Raw genomic sequence first — 25,211 nt, forward strand, 5'->3', positions numbered from 1 at the left:
CCAGAGTCGTTTATGACCCCAGTCACAAATTTTGTAGTTCTAATAACTGCGCTTTACCACACTAGCACTAAAAAATTGGAATTATTTCTTCGGCCCCCGGTGTTTTTTTTTATTTTTTATAACCCCCTTCAAATTATGTTGTTGCATAGAAATAGCACGTGCTACTGGGGGCGTAAAAAGTATATACCCCCTAAGCTGCAGACACGAAACAATAGATCCAAAAATAGACCCATGCTAATGTTACGGTAACGATCCAGTTTGATCCCCCATACCCCAGCCATCTGTATCTTATAGGCCTGCCGTTGACTTGAGTATTTGCCCTAATACCCCAGCTTCCTGGTCATATACCGTAATGTGGGCTATTGAAAAAAGACCCTCAGCAAAGACTCAAGTCACCGGCAGGCCTATAAGATACAGATAGCTAGTGTATGGGGAATCAAACTGGATCTGGCAGATGGTATTCCTTCCAAAGGAGCGCGGAAGCTAACGACCGGGATTAATATTGGATGTTTTGTTGCTTTTATTTACGCGATGTGGGCTTTTCAGACTTTGCTTGTATCGTGCATGGCAGCACTTAACATGAATGGGCCGTCAGTAGCCATGCAGGCTCCAGGCAACGCAGGAGGGCAACCAGGAGCAGCAGCAAGCGCAACAGGGTTCAACCATCTGCCCAAGTTTGTCAATGAGAGATCTCAGTATGTGAGTCCTTACCACAGTGATTCAGCAGTAGACGGCGCCATGATGAGTGGTGCTGGGGGAAAGAAGAAGCCATCTCATCACCATAGTCACCACCCCTCACCACTCATGCCAAACAACCAGGTAATGCTTTCAAACATCATTTTACACTTGAACCACACTTGGCGCTTCCAATGTGTTGAGAAAGCTTATCTATTGATTTCAGAGGCAACAGTCTGGTCGTTGGGTCAGTAAAGTTTGTTTTAAAGGGCTCATACCTATTTGAGGGTAATCACGGTGATGATGTAATCACGGTGACGAAATAGAATCATTTGCTTTCTGACAACATTTTCCGTTTATCGGAAGAAAGTAAAAGAAGTGTTTTTGTACGCTACCTGGAATTTAAGTAAAATAAAGTTTTCAATTATCATGCAAACAATTGCAACTTGACAAAAAACAGTAATAAAGAGCAACTGATAATCAGCATAACAAAAGACGTTGTTCTAGATATAAAAGTAAAGTTCGTTTTGAAATTCTCCTTATACAGTAAAAACTCCAGTAAACTCTAATAGCCGTAGTGGTGTTAAGTTGCACCACGATCAACTGAGTATTATTGAGAGGTAAAGTCTTTTAAAACACTTTTGAAATAGTTAATTAAACAACCGCAACACAATACCGAATCTTATTGATTTCATTGTTTTTTAAAACTTACCATCTATCTTATGGCTAAGTCTTATATTCAGGAGAATGTTAATTTTTCAGGACGAAGTAAGTAGTACTGGCTGGTCGTGGATTGTTGTACAGCTTTTTGTCTTCGTGATCCTGTTAGACTTTACCGCTTTGCTTCCAATTCGTAAAACGCTATTTCAACTGCAATTTTGTTGCAAGTGTTGCTGTCTATCATTAAAGGGTGCCTGCTGAAAGAACAGCTTCCTGTTCCGTATAGATGGGCTTGACAGTGTACATAATCATCATAACAAGGAGGGCTCGGTATTTGCGTCCACACAATACAATCTTACAATCCCTCTCATACGCAAACAAAAATCAAAGTTTTATTCTACGTTCAAGTATTAAAATTAGTAGGTTTTTAGGTGCTCTCCAACGAAGTTTGAAGCAATTAGTGCAGTCGTGTCTCTATTTTTAAGGCAAAATTGTCACCAAAGAGTTTTCTTTTTTCTTTCGAGTGACATTTTACGTCTTTGAGTTTTTGAGTGAACTCTAATTGAGGCAGTCAACAGCTAAGAGTCAAATGAAAATCGTAATACTTTAAATCTTTTAAATCACCTCAGTAGACGTATTGCACGCTTACAAGTAATCTCAAATTCTTCTCTCTCTCTCTCTCCACGAGGTACGCTTCTCTGAAAACCGCCCCACCACTGGACTGAAGAAGGCGAAAATTGCGCCCCCGCTAGTAGTGCGAGATCTTTTTGTCCGGTGTTAGTCAGTTATGTTTCCACCTGGCTTATTTCTAGTTCTGTAGAGTTCAACTTCATTGCCTTAAAGCAATTCTCGTTATAATGTTTCTTAAAGATTTTTTAAGAGTGAAGAAGAACAGTTTGTTAAACTGGAACAAACGCTTACCTTATCATTACTTCAATTATGTTAACATTTGACTATGCTAATTTTGGAAAAAAAGTGAAAATTGAATGATTACGAAAACGGAAAGTTGACTTCATAATTTTGACATGAATGATATCGAAATCGGAGATTCAAATGAAAAAGCTAGGTTTTTGTTACAAATTAAAACCATGTAAAAAATAGCGAAACACATGAAAAGATTTCCATCTTAAGTTAATGAGCTCATAATTTCTTGAATTTCTCCTTGTGGCACTAGTTGTAAATATTGCTAATTTGGTAACTTCTATAAAATATTGATGGTGAAAAGATTTATTAATCAACATACAACAATCTAAGACAGAAAACGAGTCAACACTGCGAAATAACACCACTCAAAAATCGAAATGCAAGAGAACTGTAAGAACTCCAGTGAATATCCCTGACTTGCGATTACATCACAGAGAGTTAACAAAGTTTGCTTCCGAATTATTGTTGGTGTGCTAATTTCAGAAGTTGAATGCATTGTAAAATTGACGCAAAACATAAAAGATTTAGTAGTTGGCTATCATGAACGTGACGCGTTTGCTTTCAACGCTCCAAATTACTTCGATGAATTATTTTCTTCTCTTTAACAGGTAATAAATTTCTAAGAAGGTTGAATTTTTAAAGAATTGAAAAGCTTATAACAAAAGCAAGTAACACTAATTACCTTTTTAATGTTTGTTTTTTTTCAAGCTAATATTTTCTTCGAATAATATCTGAAGACTCATTGTGGTTTTTCGAAAATGGAACGTCACCTGGGAGCAACTTAAACAAATCAGCGGCAGTGCTTCAGCGAAACGTAACGAATGATTAAAAATATTGAAACTCTTGAGGAAGATATTTTGATGAGCTTTTAAAATTTTCTAATCTAATCCATTTTTGGTCAAAGAAGACTTTGGTCGATAAAGACTTTGGACAAAGAAGAATCTTTGTCTTAAGTGATAAAGAATAACTGGAGTGGAGGGTAGTGCAGTAAAGAGGAAGAAAAATTGATTATTATTTACGAAATGTTATCTGTTTCGTTCTAACACCAAAACGTGAACGTTAAATGAATCCCGCCTAAAAAGTCGGAAAATAGACCAGATGCAGAAGTCAAAGGAAGTAACAGCAACAATCGGGTAAATGGATAGGAAGATGAACTAGCGTTAGTGGCACACTGTTTAATATCGTAGAAAGGTGTCAAATTCGAATTTAAGAGTTCTTGCTTTTTTAGTGTTTTTGCTGCCAGCAGTAAAGCTATCTAATATAATGAAAAGAGGACTCAATATTTTTGACGTTACTTTGCTGGGCTAGAGATTATTGAGGTGGAAATTAAAAGCAAAAACAAACTTAACAATAGCACGAATTTACCTTAGCACGTGCCTGAAAAAATCAATGAAATGAAAGAAAAGTTTGCACATTTTTGTCAAAATTGCTGATTACTGCTGTTTTTTTTTGTACAGTATAATTTTTTTTAACTAATGAATTTTTCTCAACATTACTAAGATACCTTTGACAAAATTGAATTGCTTAATTTGAAGTAAACAATAATTTTTTTTAAGATTTCGGCTCATATAAAACTAAGCTGCTACCTCAATGTACAAAAAATGCAGTTGGCCTAGTCTATGTAATATGTATTAATAGGAACAAATATGAAATAAAAGCAAGCGATTGGCTCACTAATACTCCAGGAGCAGTATAATCTGTATCAGTCATAAAATTTTGGTTAATATTAAGAGTCTAATTAGTTAAAAAGATCATTAAAGGTTAGATAGTGCTCTCAAGATAGTGCTCTCAAAGCTCGTGTACTTGTCGCGATACCATTCTTCGGCGATCTTGTTGAAACTCATTTTTTGCAGTTTAGATTGAACATTTACGAATAATAAATTGAATGAAGTATTTGATATTATAGCAAGTTAAATTACCCTGGTTTCATAATCGTTCAACTTGCACTGCTTGAATATTGGCATCGTATATTGTGTAAGTATTAGAATATATAAAAACATCATAGCGGGAGAGTTTAGTGGGAATATGTTCGACTTTTTTTTGAATTTGATTTAACGTTCTAATGAGATTCTTTTCCATATTCAGACGCTAAATGAAAAATTGTTTCTACTTCAAAAGTTCGTGGATGATTGGGTTGGGAACAATATTTGCGAGAACACATTAACGACCTTTCTTGTTTTATTGAAGTGTGAATGCGTTGGCCCAAACGCATAAAGCTCGTTTTGCGTTAGGTGAAATCATTTTTTGTTCCAGATTTTTTGCTGTTTTTGAAACTTCTTTGCGCACCCGACATTATTAATTGGTGCTCATTTTCAGTGATGTACTGTTGGTCTGGTGGTTTCATTTTGTTAATCCACTGGTTAATTTTCTCATCACATGCCCTGGCATAGGTTTTTAATTAAACCCTATTTCAAACCTCATTGTTTTTCGGGTTATGAAAAGACGGAGCCACTTTAACTTGAACGCAACTGTGATGTTAATATATTGGATCTCATGATTCACTTGGGACTTTTTTCTGTTTCTTGTTACAGTAATCTTCAATACTGCCGAGTTTTACGTATAATTTAATCACTATATGTTGCCCTTATTTATATGGCTTTTGCATTGATTGAGGTATGCATGACCTGATTGCTTACGTTTACTATCCTAAGTAATTATATTGAGTTTTGGGCGTGTAAATATTCATAAAGTTAAATCTGCAGTTAAATTGTGACTTCTCAGAACGTAACTTGATTGCTGAACTCGGTCGGTTGGTTTGATCTTTAGACATTGGCTTAGTCGCATATTAGAAATTTTGATTTGCCTTTTAATTCTTGGCCACCTGTATCTGGTAAGTAATTTTAGCGTGGGAATCAGTAACCAAAGGGAACCATTTTCATTTAAAAATATGTATTAGTGTGTCCGCACCGGTAGCAAAACATTTTTTTTCGTGCAAATTATTTACTGTGGAAGCAGAAACATGTTCGAAATAGTAGGTGTCCTGTTGCGTTCGGTAGGTCTTTATCTCAGTTCCAACCATAATTTACATGATATTCTTTGAGACGAATAAGTCTCCGTTTTTGTTAATTAGTTGATGTTTTTACCGTATCTTTAAGTTGTATTTTTGATCAGTTGTGATTTCGGTTATATTGTTTTTGGATCTCTCAACATGCTTGAGAACAGCTGAGTATATGTTGGACATAGAATGCTCTACGTATTTTAATTATAGAAGCGTGGCTATTGATCTCAACAAAATTTAGGGCCAAAACCTGCTTAACGCCATTTCTACAATTTCTAATGATTATTTATACATAATTATATATAGGTTCTTTTTTGAATAGATGGCAACATCTGAATAAAAAACTTGCTTTTCTCTCGCTATTTTTCCTTATCACACACGTTAAACTAGTAAAGTAAGCCAACAATGAGAAGCCAAACCATTGCCTTAGGGAAATCTTAAGGCTAATTCTTTTCAAATGCCACGTTTTCATATATTAAGTGAACCAATTCTGCAGTTTTAATATTTTTCAATTTCGCTTTATTTATTTCTGGTGTTTATTACAGTCTGGTGCGCTTGGGTATCTTGTGGGTGCTAAGCGAATCAGTCGAAAGGTTATCTTCTGGTTTGTTGAGAACACTTGGAATTTTTGGAGAATATTGTACAATGTTAACAATTTTGCTCGTCTTTCTCTCGAGATATAGTTTATAATGTTTTTCTTTGACATGGTATTTATATGCCTAAATTCACCTAACTGTAGAAGAAAATATGTTATAAAGGTAATAATGGTTTGGTGCCCCCAATTTTTATAAATTGTTTCCTCAGTTTTTTTGATCCAAATTAAATGATTTAATTAAGTTTTAATACTTTAGTTAGTAGCTGCCTGGGCGTAATTTAAGTTTAATTTGAGTCGATTGCAGAGTCTTCCCGCTGGTGTTTTAAGATCCCTTCACACATTTTCATGAGTTTTGAAGTCAATTTGCGGTGATGATTTTTGTCATGCCGAAACCGGAAGTTGTTTTTTGGTTGTTTATTCGCATGCGGGAATTTGACTTAAATTTTTTTCAATTTTTTAATCGGAATTTTTTAAATTGGTTTTGCAATCCATTCATAGTCTCTCTAGGTCTAGTTTTTGTTTGTTTAGCCAATGAAAAGTCTTTGAATTGTAGGTCAGGATTTGATATGTTTTTTTGTAATTCAAAGTATCTAGTTTGTATTGGTCGCTGTCTCCAATTTCCCTGTTTCCCATTTTGTTTGGCTTTTTCACGTCAGCGGGAAGTCAAATTAGAGTAGGGTTCTGATAAAAAAGTAAAGTGCGCGAAAAACGAGAAAGCTGGAAGCGTGATTACCTTTGAAGCGGAGTGAGAAGTTGGTGTTTGAAATCGAATTTTTCTCCGTGCTGCATTTTGACTTGTTTTCAGTGTTTCTTCTCTTGATTACTATTAATATGATACGTGTTTTCCAATTAAGCCTTTTCTAATTGATTTTATCGACGGCTATCTAATACTTTTTTATGAATTTGGCATCATTTGCTGTCATAAATTATTGGCTAATATTTCGATTTTGCCCCCTCTTTTTAGTGTTATTGATTTATTGCTTATTATCATCGATGACAGGTCTCACTTTTCGCTAATGAGGCATACATGAACCTAAGGGTTGGTTCAAATTCTTTGCTAGTGGTTTTTATGACCTTGACAATATTTGTTCTCAGAGAAGTTTTAATGATTTTTTGAGCTATGGTGCTTTGCTATTTGGTATTGTATTTCATGTTGTCTTATCACTTAGTATCATTAATGTGAGGCCGCCTCGTTGTTTGCTAAAGACGGATAATTGAACATAATCAATGATTCGACTTCTTGAGTAGTGCCTATTATGAATCTGATACTATTTGTTCTCAAAAATTGTTAATGATCTTTAATAGCCGCCGTCAGCCTCTCAGCGGCTAATTTTTTAGGTGCTCTCCTTTTTTTTTACTTGATTTGATCACGTTTTTCGTTTATTATAAGTCACAACTTTCACGTTTGACTTCTGACTTACCTCACTCACTGTTTCAACTGAATGGTTTTTAAATCCGTTCACTCAATGAATTACGCAAAATAGTAAATACAGTCAAGGTCAAAAGAGCAAAATCAAAGAGGGGATAGACCGATAAAGCCCTGTCATTAAGTCATTGAGAATTATGTTATCATAGTTCATTAGAGTGTTTGTTAGCTGACATTGGTATTAAGCTTATTAGCTTTCAGTCTAGAAGCTGAATTATAGTAGAATCCAACTGAAACTACACGTCAAATCGGAACACTTTGACGCTGAAAAAAATAGAAAAAAATTCGGTCAATTTCTTTTTTTTTATTTCAATCCCGATGTGGATTGAGCGCATCAACGGCGACTTTTTCCGGCAATCTGCCTGCTTTGTTAAGCTTTGCTAATTTTTTTGTTTTTTTTTGCTGTGTTATCATTGAATTTGATTGAGGAAAGGTGTCATAGGTTGCCAATAGTGATTATTTGAATTGTTTTAACTGTTTCAGTTCAAATCTAATGTTCTCTGTGACTTTGACACTAATGGTCGTGAAGTTTTATCTTATTTTGCGGTTTTTATCTAGTTTTGCAGTTTTTATTGTTTACTTTGATTTCTTTAATGGCTGGTTTAATCTGTTGCGAAGGGTGTTTAAATTGATCGATTTAATCGTTTCAGTTCATTGATGTTGATTTCAATGACGACGGTACGTTGTTCGTTTTCAAAAAATTTAGTGCATTGTGAGGGCTACTATTTGCTTTTCTTATTGCCGTCTTATCTTTTCAGCTTATGAATGAACGACCTATGAATGATTTTGATAATCGATTTAACAGGGTCAGTCTGTATCTATTTCTTTCTTTTTACGTTTACGTTAGTTTTCAAAAAGTATAAGCGAGTTTTTGCAAAAATTGGTTGTTTTCGCTTTGTCGTTTAGTTTCTTCATTGACAGGTATCGTCAATTGATATGGAATTAAGGAAATTTGATTAGTTGATTGAGTTCATAGCTGTTGTTTATTAATTGCTCTTGAACGTAGTTCATAGCAATTATTGTAAAAGTTTCTTTTGCAAAATTTTCGCTTGACAATTTTGACTTTTCGAGTGACTTTTGCGCCCTTGACTTTATGCATTTCGCGTGATCTAAAATTCCCTCTCAATCACAATTTCAAGCAGCTGAACTCAATTGGTGGCAAATTAATACTAAAAGTTAAATGAAAAGTGCGCCGAAACTGGTGTCAGTTTTTACTTTAAATCTTAATAGTGGTATATGTTAACCTCTAATGTGGTTATTTGAAGCCCACTATATAACTTCTTAGTCCCATTTAGGCTCCCCCCCCCAACTGAAGCAGGCTGCAATTGATAAGAGCTCCCACTAGTCGTTCAAGAGCAATTCTTCCGACGTTTAGTCGGTTATGTTTTTGGGTTGACACCTTTCTTCCAAGAGATAACAGTTGATTTTTTTATTTTAGCGTGTTTTTAAAAGCTGCACAGCGATAGCTGGGACTATTATTGGCCTTCTCTTAGTTTTTTTACAATTCAAATAATTTGAATTGTATTGGGGCGCTGTCTTTTTCCTAAAGATTGTTCACATTTTCATGATTTTTGAAGTCAAATTGAAGTCACGCCGAAACAGGAAGTGGAGCGAAAAAGCGAGTGGTTTTGCAGCGTGTATATTTTTCGCTCTAATTTTAAAGTAGAGTGATAAAACGGTGTTTGAGCAAAATTTCACTTTCTCGCTAGTGGTTTTTTGTTCACATGCGGCAATTTTACTTTGATTTTTTTCTTTCGATTTTTTGGATTGGATTTTTTTCTAAATGGTTTTTCCAATCCATTCATAGTCCTTCCTAGTTCTAGTTTTCTGTTTAGTCAATGAAAATTCTTTGAATTGTACGTCAAGACTTGTCCTGCTATGTTTTTAAGTCATTTTTGAGAATGAGGTACGTCAAGTGTGACCAAAAATTTAATCACGCAAATAAAAAAAAATCGTTCCACTAAAAGCGAAGAATGACGTCACAAAGTGCGTGCGTGACGTCTACTGAATTGCGTGCGTGACGTTATTCTTCGCTTTTAGTGGAACGGTTTTATTTGCGTGATTAAGTTTTTGGTCACACTTGACGTACCTCATTCTCAAAAATGACTTACTCACTTTGAAATTGACTTTATTTACTTTAATTCAAAGGGATAAGGTCAAGTGGGTGTGTATCACTCTAAATGAAGGTTTTTTGGGAGCAGCTAATAGAGGCAGCAAAAACTTATACAATTTTTAATCAAAATATAACATATCAGCCTGCAATGAAAAGACAAATTTTTTCGGTCTGTCGTTTTTACTGTTTTTTGAGACTGTATATCTACAAAGCTATTGCGGCTATTTTCTGGCAATCTGCCAGCTATGTTTGTTTTTTTTTCTGGTCTTGCTTCGTTTTTTTTGGTCCTAACGCTTGGTCTCAAAAGTTAAGGTTTATGTTGGCCTTTTAGTGCGGCGTAATTCTGGTTAATATTTTGGCTCTAACTTTTAGCTAGCTTTATTGACTGAGATACCGTTTGATAATGTTTATTTTCAAAATTTTTAAGTGAATTTCTGAATCTTGCGTTCATTAATTTGTGGTTTTATTGTCCCTTTTTCCGCCATTATGTTTAATAGCCGCACAGCGATAGCTGGGGCTATTATTGGCCTTCTCTTGGTTTTTTTTATTTCGTCGTCTTGATTTTTGTTGCGATCATATGACGTCACAGCCACTTTTTGTTCATTCGTTCATGCAATTACAACTGAATTGCATGTGTGACGTCATTTTTCGCTCTTAGTGGAGCGAGTTTTCTTGTTCATGCGCGTGATTAAATTTTTGGTCACACAAAAATGACTTCCTCACTTTGAAATTGACTTTTATTTACTTTTTTCAAAGAGATAAGGTCAAATGGGTTTGTGTCACTCTAAATGATGGTTATTTGAGATCAGCTAATAGAGGCAGCAATAACTTATACAGATTTTTAATCAAAATATAACAGATCAGCCTTCAATGAAAAGACGAATTTTTTTGGTCTGTCTTTTTTACTGTTTTTTTAGACGGCCGATCTACGAATCTATCGCGGCTATTTCTGGCAATCTGCCAGCTATGTTAATAATTTTGTTATTTTTATTTTATGTTTATATGTTAAGAAATCTAAATAAGATTTTGTTTTTCTTTGGGTACGATAAAAAACAGTCCTTTTTCTGTTCTAAAATTCAATTCAAATACCCAACTGTTCTCAACCAAAAATCCAGAAATATTAAAGTTAAAACATTCATACTGCAATTTCTGCCAATCAGATTGTCTCAGCTGAAATTGAAGCGTTTCTATTTAGGGAGTTAGAAATCAGGGGATCGCAAATAATTCAAAAGCTCTCATGTATTTTGCTCGAGACAACTTACTTGATTGTTAACTTCAATTTATTTATCAGTCTGAGATGTTTTCGCGTTTTAGAGATGGTTCTTGACTTTTCAAGTTTTTTGTCTTTTGATACTGTAGGTCTTCAAAGCATCGCAGCTGTTTTCCGGCAAAATGCAGACTGTTTGTTATTTTGCCAGATCTGAAACGTGTGCAAGAATAAACACGTTTTTCTACTTTTAAGATTTGAATTGTTACTTAGAGGCATTGATTATTTTAGAGCGTAGCTACGAAATTTATAGACGCTACTTAAAATGTCATTCAATCGGTACACAAGTGCGCGATCAGCGTGTGTCTGAACACAACGTTTTCGTTTGCGCAGTGGATTTTAAAGCCGGATTGGTGATTCAAAGCAAACAGATCAATTCTGATGAAAAATTAATAATAAAACAAGCATCAAGGCTCCAGGCAGGCGTAGCTCGTTTTGATATTTATAGCACAAATCAAGGTTTCCTTTTTCATTCATGGAAAATTAAAGCTTGAAAATTAGGTTTTTACTTGCGATTATCACGTGAAACGGTGCATTATATAACGTCATTAGCAAAGGACGCGTCACTTGGTGAGTTAACTACAATGCTGTACGAGTTTACACATCAATTGCCTATTTGTCGCTCTGGAATTATTTCTGTAGCAATTATTTGGGTCTTGTCTTGTCCGTCTTTTTGCAATGTTTTTATATGGGCGCTATTTAATTGCTCTCAAATGAAGTTGTTAGCAATTATATTAGTCCTGTGGTCTTTTTTAATGCGATTTTTCGTTTGAACGATTTTAGTCCGACCCATTTGACTTTTCGCCCGCAAAAACGGGATAAACAGGAAGCGCCCAATGAGCATTAAGTTTTCTTAGAGCCTTTCAGCTCTCTAGTCTCCAAGTATGCGATTCACAGAAAATGTTTTGGAGACGTGTACTCAAGGTGTGAAGGGTGCTTCTTAGATTTTGAGCCCCCCCACTTCACCACTCCTAGATCACCCCCACCCTCACTTCACCCACACACCAATCCCCACCCCTGCACATTGTTCCGTCCGTAAGGACGTGGCGCTGTGTAGCCATAGACCCCCCACCGTTCAATCCCCCCCCCCGCCGCGCTCACCTCACACACCCTAATTAAGCTAAAGCTAGTCTCACTAAACCGTAGCTAGCTACTTACGAAACCTACCGCTCGCCGGTCGTTTGAGAGCAATTCGCCCGACGTTGGTTGGTTATGTTTAATTGCTCTCAAACAAAGTTGATAGCAATTATATTAGTCGTGGTCTTTTTATGCAATTTTTCGCTTTACCGATTTTTCCTCTGACCCATATGACTTTTTGTCTTCAAAAGCGAGATAAACAGGTAGCGCTTGAAGGGCGTTAAGTGGCTGAACAGCTCTCTTAGAGCCTCACGCCTTACTAGTCTCTAAGCATGCGATTCACCAAAAGTGTTTTGAGGAAACAGTTTCAAGGTGCTAAGGGATGTTCTTAGTCTTAAAAGTTTGAACCCCTCTGTCACCCCACACCCCAACCCCCCGTCCGCCTCGCTCCAACCTGGAGCTTTGGACCCGCATCTCGAACAGCTCGACCACAACCCTACTCCCGTCATTTGACCCCCCCCCCCTTCCTCCTCCATACGTTCACACCTACCTGATGCATCACTAAGCCCCAGCTGGCTACTACCGAAGCCCACCGCTTGGCGCTCTGTATTGGTCTGACGTCAGTCAATTAAAACATTGTTTGTAGCAACTAGGGTCCTGTTGGCTGTTTTATAAGAATTCTTGTCTGACTAATTAGGTTAAAACCCATGAAACCTAATGGTAATAAATTGTTATGCGAAGTTATGGACGTGGAATCTATGAAGATCGCAGATCACTGAGACTAAAGATCACTGAAATCCGATTTATAGCATTAACTAGATCATTTCAGTGACACCGAAGTAAAAACACGGTTTAAAAGTCAACAAATCGAGTTTTATTTTAAGCTTAATTTGCATAAAGCCATTGAACTAAGAGAACATTAAGATAAGAGCGTTTTGGTCACACTTGACGTACCTCATTCTCAAAAATGACTTACTCACTTTGAAATTGACTTTATTTACTTTAATTCAAAGGGATAAGGTCAAGTGGGTGTGTATCACTCTAAATGAAGGTTTTTTGGGAGCAGCTAATAGAGGCAGCAAAAACTTATACAATTTTTAATCAAAATATAACATATCAGCCTGCAATGAAAAGACAAATTTTTTCGGTCTGTCGTTTTTACTGTTTTTTGAGACTGTATATCTACAAAGCTATTGCGGCTATTTTCTGGCAATCTGCCAGCTATGTTTGTTTTTTTTTCTGGTCTTGCTTCGTTTTTTTTGGTCCTAACGCTTGGCCTCAAAAGTTAAGGTTTATGTTGGCCTTTTAGTGCGGCGTAATTCTGGTTAATATTTTGGCTCTAACTTTTAGCTAGCTTTATTGACTGAGATACCGTTTGATAATGTTTATTTTCAAAATTTTTAAGTGAATTTCTGAATCTTGCGTTCATTAATTTGTGGTTTTATTGTCCCTTTTTCCGCCATTATGTTTAATAGCCGCACAGCGATAGCTGGGGCTATCATTGGCCTTCTCTTGGTTTTTTTTATTTCGTCGTCTTGATTTTTGTTGCGATCATATGACGTCACAGCCACTTTTTGTTCATTCGTTCATGCAATTACAACTGAATTGCATGTGTGACGTCATTTTTCGCTCTTAGTGGAGCGAGTTTTCTTGTTCATGCGCGTGATTAAATTTTTGGTCACACAAAAATGACTTCCTCACTTTGAAATTGACTTTTATTTACTTTTTTCAAAGAGATAAGGTCAAATGGGTTTGTGTCACTCTAAATGATGGTTATTTGAGATCAGCTAATAGAGGCAGCAATAACTTATACAGATTTTTAATCAAAATATAACAGATCAGCCTTCAATGAAAAGACGAATTTTTTTGGTCTGTCTTTTTTACTGTTTTTTTAGACGGCCGATCTACGAATCTATCGCGGCTATTTCTGGCAATCTGCCAGCTATGTTAATAATTTTGTTATTTTTATTTTATGTTTATATGTTAAGAAATCTAAATAAGATTTTGTTTTTCTTTGGGTACGATAAAAAACAGTCCTTTTTCTGTTCTAAAATTCAATTCAAATACCCAACTGTTCTCAACCAAAAATCCAGAAATATTAAAGTTAAAACATTCATACTGCAATTTCTGCCAATCAGATTGTCTCAGCTGAAATTGAAGCGTTTCTATTTAGGGAGTTAGAAATCAGGGGATCGCAAATAATTCAAAAGCTCTCATGTATTTTGCTCGAGACAACTTACTTGATTGTTAACTTCAATTTATTTATCAGTCTGAGATGTTTTCGCGTTTTAGAGATGGTTCTTGACTTTTCAAGTTTTTTGTCTTTTGATACTGTAGGTCTTCAAAGCATCGCAGCTGTTTTCCGGCAAAATGCAGACTGTTTGTTATTTTGCCAGATCTGAAACGTGTGCAAGAATAAACACGTTTTTCTACTTTTAAGATTTGAATTGTTACTTAGAGGCATTGATTATTTTAGAGCGTAGCTACGAAATTTATAGACGCTACTTAAAATGTCATTCAATCGGTACACAAGTGCGCGATCAGCGTGTGTCTGAACACAACGTTTTCGTTTGCGCAGTGGATTTTAAAGCCGGATTGGTGATTCAAAGCAAACAGATCAATTCTGATGAAAAATTAATAATAAAACAAGCATCAAGGCTCCAGGCAGGCGTAGCTCGTTTTGATATTTATAGCACAAATCAAGGTTTCCTTTTTCATTCATGGAAAATTAAAGCTTGAAAATTAGGTTTTTACTTGCGATTATCACGTGAAACGGTGCATTATATAACGTCATTAGCAAAGGACGCGTCACTTGGTGAGTTAACTACAATGCTGTACGAGTTTACACATCAATTGCCTATTTGTCGCTCTGGAATTATTTCTGTAGCAATTATTTGGGTCTTGTCTTGTCCGTCTTTTTGCAATGTTTTTATATGGGCGCTATTTAATTGCTCTCAAATGAAGTTGTTAGCAATTATATTAGTCCTGTGGTCTTTTTTAATGCGATTTTTCGTTTGAACGATTTTCGTCCGACCCATTTGACTTTTCGCCCGCAAAAACGGGATAAACAGGAAGCGCCCAATGAGCATTAAGTTTTCTTAGAGCCTTTCAGCTCTCTAGTCTCCAAGTATGCGATTCACAGAAAATGTTTTGGAGACGTGTACTCAAGGTGTGAAGGGTGCTTCTTAGATTTTGAGCCCCCCCACTTCACCACTCCTAGATCACCCCCACCCTCACTTCACCCACACACCAATCCCCACCCCTGCACATTGTTCCGTCCGTAAGGACGTGGCGCTGTGTAGCCATAGACCCCCCACCGTTCAATCCCCCCCCCCCCGCCGCGCTCACCTCACACACCCTAATTAAGCTAAAGCTAGTCTCACTAAACCGTAGCTAGCTACTTACGAAACCTACCGCTCGCCGGTCGTTTGAGAGCAATTCGCCCGACGTTGGTTGGTTATGTTTAATTGCTCTCAAACAAAGTTGATAGCAATTATATTAGTCGTGGTCTTTTTATGCAATTTTTCGCTTTACCGATTTTTCCTCTGACCCATATGACTTTTTGTCTTCAAAAGCGAGATAAACAGGTAGCGCTTGAAGGGCGTTAAGTGGCTGAACAGCTCTCTTAGAGCCTCACGCCTTACTAGTCTCTAAGCATGCGATTCACCAAAAGTGTTTTGAGGAAACAGTTTCAAGGTGCTAAGGGATGTTCTTAGTCTTAAAAGTTTGAACCCCTCTGTCACCCCACACCCCAACCCCCCGTCCGCCTCGCTCCAACCTGGAGCTTTGGACCCGCATCTCGAACAGCTCGACCACAACCCTACTCCCGTCATTTGACCCCCCCCCCTTCCTCCTCCATACGTTCACACCTACCTGATGCATCACTAAGCCCCAGCTGGCTACTACCGAAGCCCACCGCTTGGCGCTCTGTATTGGTCTGACGTCAGTCAATTAAAACATTGTTTGTAGCAACTAGGGTCCTGTTGGCTGTTTTATAAGAATTCTTGTCTGACTAATTAGGTTAAAACCCATGAAACCTAATGGTAATAAATTGTTATGCGAAGTTATGGACGTGGAATCTATGAAGATCGCAGATCACTGAGACTAAAGATCACTGAAATCCGATTTATAGCATTAACTAGATCATTTCAGTGACACCGAAGTAAAAACACGGTTTAAAAGTCAACAAATCGAGTTTTATTTTAAGCTTAATTTGCATAAAGCCATTGAACTAAGAGAACATTAAGATAAGAGCGTGAAACCCACAATCGTATAATATTAATTTTAAAATTGAAGTCCCTGCATGATGTTTGAGTGGCTTTCCCTAATCAAGGAGTCGATTTAAACAATGATTTGCTCTTACCTCTATCGGTACATTATTCCAATCTCTGATTTCTAAACTAGTGCACTAGTTTTCCATTTTCACAAAAAGTTTGTTCTTAGTTCTTGGCTGATTCGTAAAGGTACCAGGTAATTATCGGGTGTCTATGCAATGGTGTAAAAGTCGGGCGCTAATCGTTCTTTGTCCTTCTAAAATTTTGTAATATTTTGGTGTGCAAGAACAACATGATGGCAAGTTTATTTTGATCGCTTAAATGTCCTGAACGGAATTGTCTTTTCGACGGCTAATTGTCGCCCTTAATGTACAATATAATTGATTTTCCGAAGATCGTATGCGGTTTTGTTCGATTGTGGTTTTGTTCGACTGTCCAAATTATGAGAGCTTAGAATGTAAGTGGCTCAATACTACAGCAGTTAAAAACAAGTTCTAGAAACGTTTCGGGAATGGAGTCTTAATTACCAGGTCCTTTTTTGGCATGAGTTTTACTTCTTCTAGATAACATACGTGATTCTCGAAGTCTACACACAAATATTTTCCCTTGGGGCTTTCTGTAATGGGAATCAATTTTAAAGCAATCTGTTCATAGCTTTTTGTAATTTTGTAAAAATCTTAACCTCTGTATTGGATGTATGGACACTAAAGTTGTCATTGAAGTAGTTAATTAGGTTCATTGTACTTTGCTCCAGGATTTACTTCTTTCTGAAAATAGGTATCTCTGCTTGGTTTCTTCATGAATAGTTTTGAGGCCATATCGGTTATAAATAAATTAAGCAGGAGTGGACACGAACTGTTCACAATGGTAAACCCCTTTGAAGTGTCAGGTCACGCGATATAGTCTTGGAGAACAGTTACAAAACTTAATCTGCTAACTTAGTCCATTTTTCACCGCTCATGGAATCAAATGTTTTTGAAAAGCAGCTGTGACAATTGATTTATTAGTTATATATATGATTATCTGTGTTGCAGTCAGTCGGTGGTTGAAAACTTTGTCTTAATCCCTATTGAAAAAAAAACTGTCAGCATAAAGATTAGTGAAATCCGGTTTCAGTTCACGAGAAAAAGTAGATTTTCCGGTACTTTAGTTAATTTTAACTAAGTTAGGTAAGGTACCGTGATTGAACTGGAAGCGTTTTCTTAGCAGAAGCAGATTCGATCACATCTAATAATGATGATAACACTCAAATTTATTGAATGACTGACGACTTTTCTAAACTAACGATCGAAGCTTTTTTTGTTAATTGCGCTCGAACAATATTTGGAGCAGTTATTTCGACCATCTTGGCGTTTTTGTGCAATTTATTGGAACGTTTTTTTCGTCTGGCTAGCTGCATGTTTTGTCAGACTTCAATAGCCCGAAGGCAGTGAATCGCCGTGCAGTTCTTTGAATTTTACGAAGAAAATAGTAATAAATTATAGTAATAGTGAATTTAACAAGGAGGCTCGGTAATGTGCGATCGCACATAAGGTTCAGACCCCGCTCTCATCCACAATTTTGGCATAATTGTCTACCAAATGAGGAACAGATAAAAAAACCAAAAATTATCAAAAAAATTTCAATTTAAAAAAAAATAGTGTATGAACAAAAAAACAGCCTCCAAAGCAAATAACTCAGTGGAGTAAAAAAAATGATGCACTAGATTGATGAGATATGCCAATATTAAGAAAGCGAGTTCGAGTTAAGGGGAAGAGCAAAATCGAACAACAACAACAAACATTAATTACATCGAAAACTTTGTCCGTTTTATAAAACAAAAGATAATAACAAAGTCAACATGCCGTCAGATAAAACTGAAACTAAACAAAATAGCTCATAAATTACCATAAAAGATGTGGGACCAGTCCATGAAAAGGTTTGGTAAAATTTAGACAAATTGAACAAAAACAGTAAATTTAAAAATTTCGCTAATTTTAAACAATTAACTTCAAAGAAATGAAATCCATTAGAAATCAAGGAAAATATCCCAAAAGTTTACGATTACCAATATTTCTATAGAAGGGCATTAAGAACTGTCCTTATTCAACTTTTGATGCGGCTAAAAAGAACAACAAAAACATAACAAACAAGTTCCGACTCCGCTCATCCACAATTTCGGTATAGTTGTCTACCAAATGATGAAAAGATAGGAAAACCAAAAAATATATATATATTTTTGGGAATCCCAAGAAACCCAATTATTTTTCAAAAAGATAGTGTATGAACAAAAAGATAGCCAGCCTCCAAAGCAAACAACTCAGTGGAATAAAAAACGATGCACTAGATTGATGAGATAAGCCAATATTAAAAAAGCGAGTTAAGGCGAAGAGCAAAATCGAACAACAACAACAAACATTAATTACATCGAAAACTTTGTCCGTTTTATAAAACAAAACATAATAACAAAACCAACATGCCGTCAGATAAAACTGAAACTAAAAAAAATAGCTTATAAATCACCAGAAAAATATGGGACCAGTCTATCAAAAGGTCTGTTAACATTTAGACAAAAAAAACAAAAACAGTAAGGTTGAAAAATTCGCTTATTTTTAAACAAATAACTTCAAAGTAATGAAAACGATTAGAAATCAAGTTAAATATCCCCTACGTTTACGATTACCAATGCTCCTATAGAAGGGCATTAAGACTTGTCGTTATTCAATTTTTTTTTGCGGATAAAGAGAACAACAAAAAGACAACAAATAAAAATTCAACTAAAACTTAGAAGAAAAAGCTGCCGAAGCCGTAAAGCCCTCTTTTGGCCCTCAAAATATGTTAATTATGTTTTTTTAAACAGTATTAATTTAGTATGTGGCCTTTTTAAATGAGACTAGTTAACCAGTAGAGAAAAAAGAAAAGAAAAGGGCAAAAGTAAGTTTTACTTTTGGTTCTTTTCGAAACAAAGTTACTTCCTAAGTCATGAAAGCCATTAATTACAAAATGAAATAATAAAATAGGTTTGTTTATTCGACCAAAGGAAGCACTTGAGGCCTGCAATTGTCCAGAATATGTCTTGCGTCTACAAAAACGTCAAATATGACAAAATCAATTTAATTTTGTTTTGTGAAAAACCATTGTCGAAGCGACGAATTGTTTAAAACTATTAGATTTTGTGACATCAATCCCTTTTGACACCTTCCCCTGGCACCAATAATACCATATTTGACCTGCAATTAACGAGACTAGATAACAAAAAGACAATAAAAAGAACAAAACTGTGTAGTTTATTTTTTTTTAAATTTTGGGAACAATTGTTTTCAAAGTCATGAAAGCCATCAGCTATCTACTAATATCAGAATATCGGCTCATCTATTCTTCTTTGAAAGGCCATTGAAACCTGTCACTATACAGGAAATTTCATACGTCTAAAACGACAGTTAAAGACAAAACTAAAAAAATTCAATTGAATTCTTGATGAAAGAAGTGTCGAAGCCGTTGAAACGATAATCTATATCTTTCAGGATTTTAATATGTTCAATTGTGCTTTATCTTGAACGCCAATAATGTGATATTAGAACTGTCAATAATGTGATAATGTGACAAAACTAGAAAACGTGAAAAACTGGCAAATATCTAAATATAAAAAAACTAAAATCTAGTATTAAAGCCAGAAAACATTAACTTAAGGCTTAACGCCGCAATAAATACTAAATTTTAAATCAGAACAAAGAAGAAGCATTCTTTCTTAGCTGACACTTAGCTACAAATTGACCAAATTAAGAAAAAAGAGGAAAAGTTCATTAAGTCATTATTTATTCAAAAATTTATTTAAATTATTTTTAGTCGTAACGACCGTAAATTTTCAAGTAAACAACGATGCATTAACTTGGAGCTGTCCAGGAAGCCAATTTGACCTATCGCTCCTGAGCTTTGATTTGATGTGTTCTGTTCTTTAGTTAATATAGAAAAGATCAATTTTTTTTAAAAAAGAAGACCGACTGATTTCAATCCGAATTCATTTTGGACTGTAAAATTCCTATATTGGTCGAAAACTAGACCTTCTAATGCTTATCGTTCGTTAGGAACACTTAAGTGCTGCGTTTTGATAATCAACGAGTAAAGTCAGCGAAAAGGGCAGAGTTTTAACTACAGAGCACTCTCAACAGAAGTTGAAGTAGGAATAGCCCTCTTTTGAGTGTACAATGGTTGTATTAGTGTTGTTTGGGGATGTACTTCCGGAAACTTAATCAAAATGGACTAAAGAAGCTTATTTCGTGCTGTTTTTGATGAAAAAGGCTGAATTTTAGATATTTAGCCCAAATTTTTGACAAAAAAATTAAATCAAATTAATCAATGATACTTTTTTGTCTTTAAAAATAAATTCAACAATTTTTTAAAAATTTTAACAATTTTTAGCGAAATTGACAAAAATTTGGCAAAAATTCCGGAAAATGTGAATAAAAATTACGGAATTCACTCTACTTTTCTCGGAAGTTTAAACTTCGATAACTCCCTGTGAAAAACGAAAAGATTAATCTTTTTATTTCCATATTCTACTCTTGGACGAGCTTTCTAATGATACCAGTCTCAACTCTACGATGAATATATCGATCGGCGAAAATTGTCTGAACAAAAAAAACCTATTTGAGTATATAGTTCCTCCCCCTCAAGAGGGGTCGGAACAACTAAGCATTGCTGCGCCCAGCTTGGTAGTCTACTATATCGGTATTTATACTACAAATAGCTTATCTGAAGTTTTCAAGATGTTCCATCCAGATAGAAAATTTAAGAATCAATTTCTGTTCTCTAATTTGCAGTATACTGACGATATTCGTCTGTTATTCAGTATACTTGCTAAAGCTCATTTGTTTGTATAAAGTCAAGGGATTGTATAAAGTCATTTGATTGTATCAATTCCTTTGAGGAACTTGTAATTTTGAACAAGCCAATGCTATTCGAGAAATTTCACGGCGGGCTTCGTCGGCTTTTTGTGTTTTAGAAAATCCATGTACAAGTACCAAATTTTTAATTTACAAATACAAAGTTTATAATTAATCATGATTTTTGTAGCAGTTATTTTAGTCCTGTTGGTCTTTTTGAGCGATTTTTCGTACAACCAATTTTTCTTTTGATTGTTTTCTGCTGACCTTTTGACTTTTCATCGTCAAAAATGGGATAAATAGGCAAAGCCCAGAGGGTATTATAGAGCCGTACGGCTCACTAGTTTCGTGTCGGCACACTGTTTGCGACAAAAATTCATTGTATGAAGAGCGGTTCTTTGAGTTTGACCCCACTTACCTTAGTTCCAAGGCAATGGTAGCAAGTTATGTTTTAAGTGTACATGCTGATGATCTGTATATCCGAACGAACTGTAAATATGTTAAGGTAAATGGTTTGACTCCTTTTCATCAACCGCATTTGTTCAACACAATGATTCCGGAGCTAATGCCACCTGGAGTCCCCCAACAGACAGGGTCAATAATGGACAACAACAATCAGCTCATGCAGCAACTACCACAGTTCGGTATGCCTCAACAAGCAATGCAGCAGCTGCAGATGCAACAACCCACGCCTCAGAACATGATGGGAGTCCAGGGTATGCAAGCACAGGGATCCAACAATCCCCTTCCTTCAAATCAGATGATGCAACAACAAGCTATGAATGCACAACAGCAACCTCCAAATCCACAACAAATGCAGCAATTTTTCAGCCCAAATAACAGTTTCCTTCAGCCTAATCAACCTATGATGCCTGGCTATGTGCCTCCTTCTAAAAAATCTTCAAAGAAGCAGAGAGGATATAATAAGCATCGACCCAGTAACTGTCAGAGTGATTCGGAGATCCTTGAAAAAGCCACGACCAGAAGTGTGGGAGGGGGTAGTGTCGGTCGCCGAAGTTTGAAGCATGGTAGTTTTAATTCACAACCTGGGAATCCTAATGACGGTCCTGGAAACTCAGAAACATGGGACAAAGACACAGTAATAACCGACGCGACCAGCAATAAAAGCAGCAGTGTTGAAAACATACCTCTCAGGATTCAAGCAGCTGAGCACGAGTTTCTAGATGACTACATTGGGAACCAAACTCCGGGTTGTTGTGACCTGTGTCTAAAGCCATCAGTGCAAATACTTTTCGTCTTATTCTGCCTTCTCACACCGGTTGTGTTCGCAATATTGCCAAAGCTTGTCTGGATTGACGAAGAATGCACATTGTCATGTATTGGTTCGGCATTGAATCTGGCATTTAGGTTGCTCATTTTGTTCATCGCTCTATGGGCTATATTCTTCAGGAAGTCAAGAGCCACTTTGCCCTCGATCAATTTGTGGAAAACGTTTCTCTTCGTGATAGCAGGGTTGGTCATCTCAATTGCGTGGGTTTTCTACTCGATCAAAATCATGAAGACACAGAGCAGAGATTACAACCACATTCTTAGTTTCTCCTTGTCAATTTGCGACTGCTTGATATTCATACACTACTTGGCTGTTGTGGTTTTGGAGATCAAACACCTAAAGAAAGAGTACATTATAAAAGTTGTTCGCAACACAGATGGCGAAAGCAAGTTCTACAGCGTTGGACACATGAGTTTGCAACATTGCGCATCGTGGGTACTGGAGAAGTACTACAAGGATTTCCCAGTGTACAACCCCTACCTCATGTCAATCCCGGGGGCGGGAAAGAAGGCTTCGAATGCTCCACAATTCAAGCTGTACAACATTGATGGTCTCGGCAATGACGCAGCTTCAGTTATGGAGAACTCTAAGGCAATGATTGCAGCTTCTGCTCGGAACAGGGACTCTGGTACGGAAATCTACACACGATCAGTTTTTAACCTAATAAATGGCCTATTGAATGAATCGAAGTAGACAGACTGGCCAATTAATGTATTCTGAAAAACCAATATTACTTGACCTTTTCTGATGAGTTGGGTCTTACAAATATAAACCCTACCAAAATTAATGAATTGTGAGAGGATAGCAAGGTTGACTTTGATACATAACAATTTAATGCGACTATTCAATCTAGGAGAACAGCGGGTAATTGACTTCAAAATCAACCGTTCATATATGTCTTCAATATATTCTGCGCTCAATTTTTGGGGCGCATAGTTATCTTTTAAACTTGAAGCTTTTTATAAGTAAACACGATTTTTAACCTTTATGAAAAGTGTTGATGTTTGAAAGGACTTCATCTTTGGTTTAGGTCGCAACACGCGTTTCTACGAAGAACAAGACTTTGAACGACGTCTGCGTAAGCGACGTGCAAGGCTAATTGTTGCTGTTGAAGAAGCATTTATGCACATAAAGCGTCCGGAGCCGAGTGACAAAGACGAATCGCCTGTTCCAATGGACGCAGAAGAAGCGGCGGAAGCCATCTTCCCATCGATGGCGAGAGCCCTCCAGAAGTACCTCAAGATATCTCGCCAGACCCATTGCTACTCCCTCATTGCAATCAAGGATCACCTCGCCAGGTGTATCACTCTGGACTTCACACCTCGGGCATTTCTGGAAAAGTATCTGACTCCAGGACCTGTTATTACGAGCGAAGTTGAACAGAAACCCTTCCAGAACTGGGAGTTGATCACGGACACCTTAGTTAACCGGGGAATCCATGAGGGTCTAGTGTTCCAGTTGCGCCAGGAGGCCTTGTCCCTAGTGATATACGTCGCAAAGCTACCCCGCTTTCACATACGAGAGGATTCAATGGATCAAAACCAAGGACGCTTCGTTCTCAGGCTCCAGTCGGAAACGTCAGTGTAACTTTGCTCAACTGTAGGCTGTGAACTATTCTCTTTTCCCTGGGCAAAATTTTGCTGATTAAAAACACTAGCAAAATAATACTTGATATTGATCTACATTGCTTCAGATTCAAAGTATCTATAAAAGCAGATATACTAAAGTTATATTTAGAAGATAACATGTACTGAGATTCTGTGGGACGTGTGTAAAAATTCAGAATTCGTTCTAAGGAGGGAAAAGAAAGATTTTTAGTTCATTAGCAGCTACTTCTTTGTTCTCGCTATCTGGTCTATCTATCTATCCCCGCTCAGATTAAGTGCGAATTTCTCTGTCACTCTTTAGTTGCTTCTTAATTCTCTGATTTGTATTGGATCTCTACTGATCTGAATTTTTTTGATTATCATTAATTTATTAATTATATTTTGACCACTCAAGTCATGTGCGCACATCTAGTTATAGAAAATATGTTTGAGCAAATCTCTACAAGCATTCATTACTTTGTCCAAAGGAAGGAATAATTGATGATAATTCTTAGTATTTGTGCTCGGCTTGTAGGGCGTTGATAATTAATTTGATATAATTGGAACCTCATTTTGTATAGTTTAGTTACTGAGCAGTGATTAATGATCATTGCTTTGACAATATTTGGTAGTAAATTGGCATTCAAAATGAATTGATAGATTTGACGTCTGACTGATTTGGCATAAAGTTTTGATATAATTTGATGCGATTTGTTATAAACATTGACAGAGTTCCCCAGCCTGATCAAATGCTGTATGATAGCATGATCTTGCATGCTGCTGAGAAACTTTGTCCAATTGCCAATTTTGATGTGCACATAGAGCCGATAGCTCTTTAAAAGCGATCATGAGGGTTTGTTTTGATCTTTGATTTGATAATTTAGTTTTGTAGTTTTCTGCTAGCAAAGCAATTTATATTTTTTCAAAAAGCTTTTTGCATAGTTGAGTAATTAGGCTGCTTGGAATTGTTTCCTCTTGTACTTGCTGCGATAGCGGTAGTGGAGCAGTATTTTTGGCTTTACCTTATTTTTCTAAAATCTTAAATAGTTACAACTTCTTTGCATTCAAAGTTGACTATAGCCTGGCCTATCTTGACTGCAATGGTGTTTCCAAGCAAAAGTTTCAGGGGAAAAAAGGGCACAGTCGCCAAAAAACTGCAGTCATGCTGAGGAAAAGAACCGTCCTAAGTGTGGCGATTAGTTAAAAAAGGACAGCTGAGAACAGACTTCTCCCAATCCATTTAAGATTAAAACGCCTAAAACGAACGAAATTTGAGGCAATTATTGTAAACAAGTCTTTTAATGCAAATTATTTAATGCTTGAGAGTTTTTGTGCTTTGACTTCTAAAGTGACTATTTTGTTTGAATTTTCCATGTTTTAGTATTATTAAGTAGCTGATATTCTGAAATAAAGGTTTGCTTAGCGATTGCGAGGGAATGAGAACTTTCTGTTTTTGCAAACAG

General features: G+C 36.3%; 1 protein-coding gene across 1 annotated transcript; it reads left to right on the forward strand.

Moving 5' to 3' along the window:
• Window positions 1-469: 469 nt before the first annotated feature.
• Window positions 470-24,677, forward strand: LOC142344640 (vang-like protein 1). The gene is made up of 3 exons (XM_075396454.1): window positions 470-819; window positions 21,377-22,790; window positions 23,193-24,677. Exons 1-3 carry the CDS (start codon window positions 532-534, stop codon window positions 23,747-23,749), a joined length of 2,259 nt encoding a protein of 752 aa, XP_075252569.1. The 5' UTR covers window positions 470-531; the 3' UTR covers window positions 23,750-24,677.
• Window positions 24,678-25,211: the final 534 nt, after the last annotated feature.

Source organism: Convolutriloba macropyga, chromosome 8, assembly GCF_964194025.1.
Source record: "Convolutriloba macropyga chromosome 8, txConMacr16.3, whole genome shotgun sequence".
Classification (NCBI taxonomy): Eukaryota; Metazoa; Xenacoelomorpha; order Acoela; family Convolutidae; genus Convolutriloba; species Convolutriloba macropyga.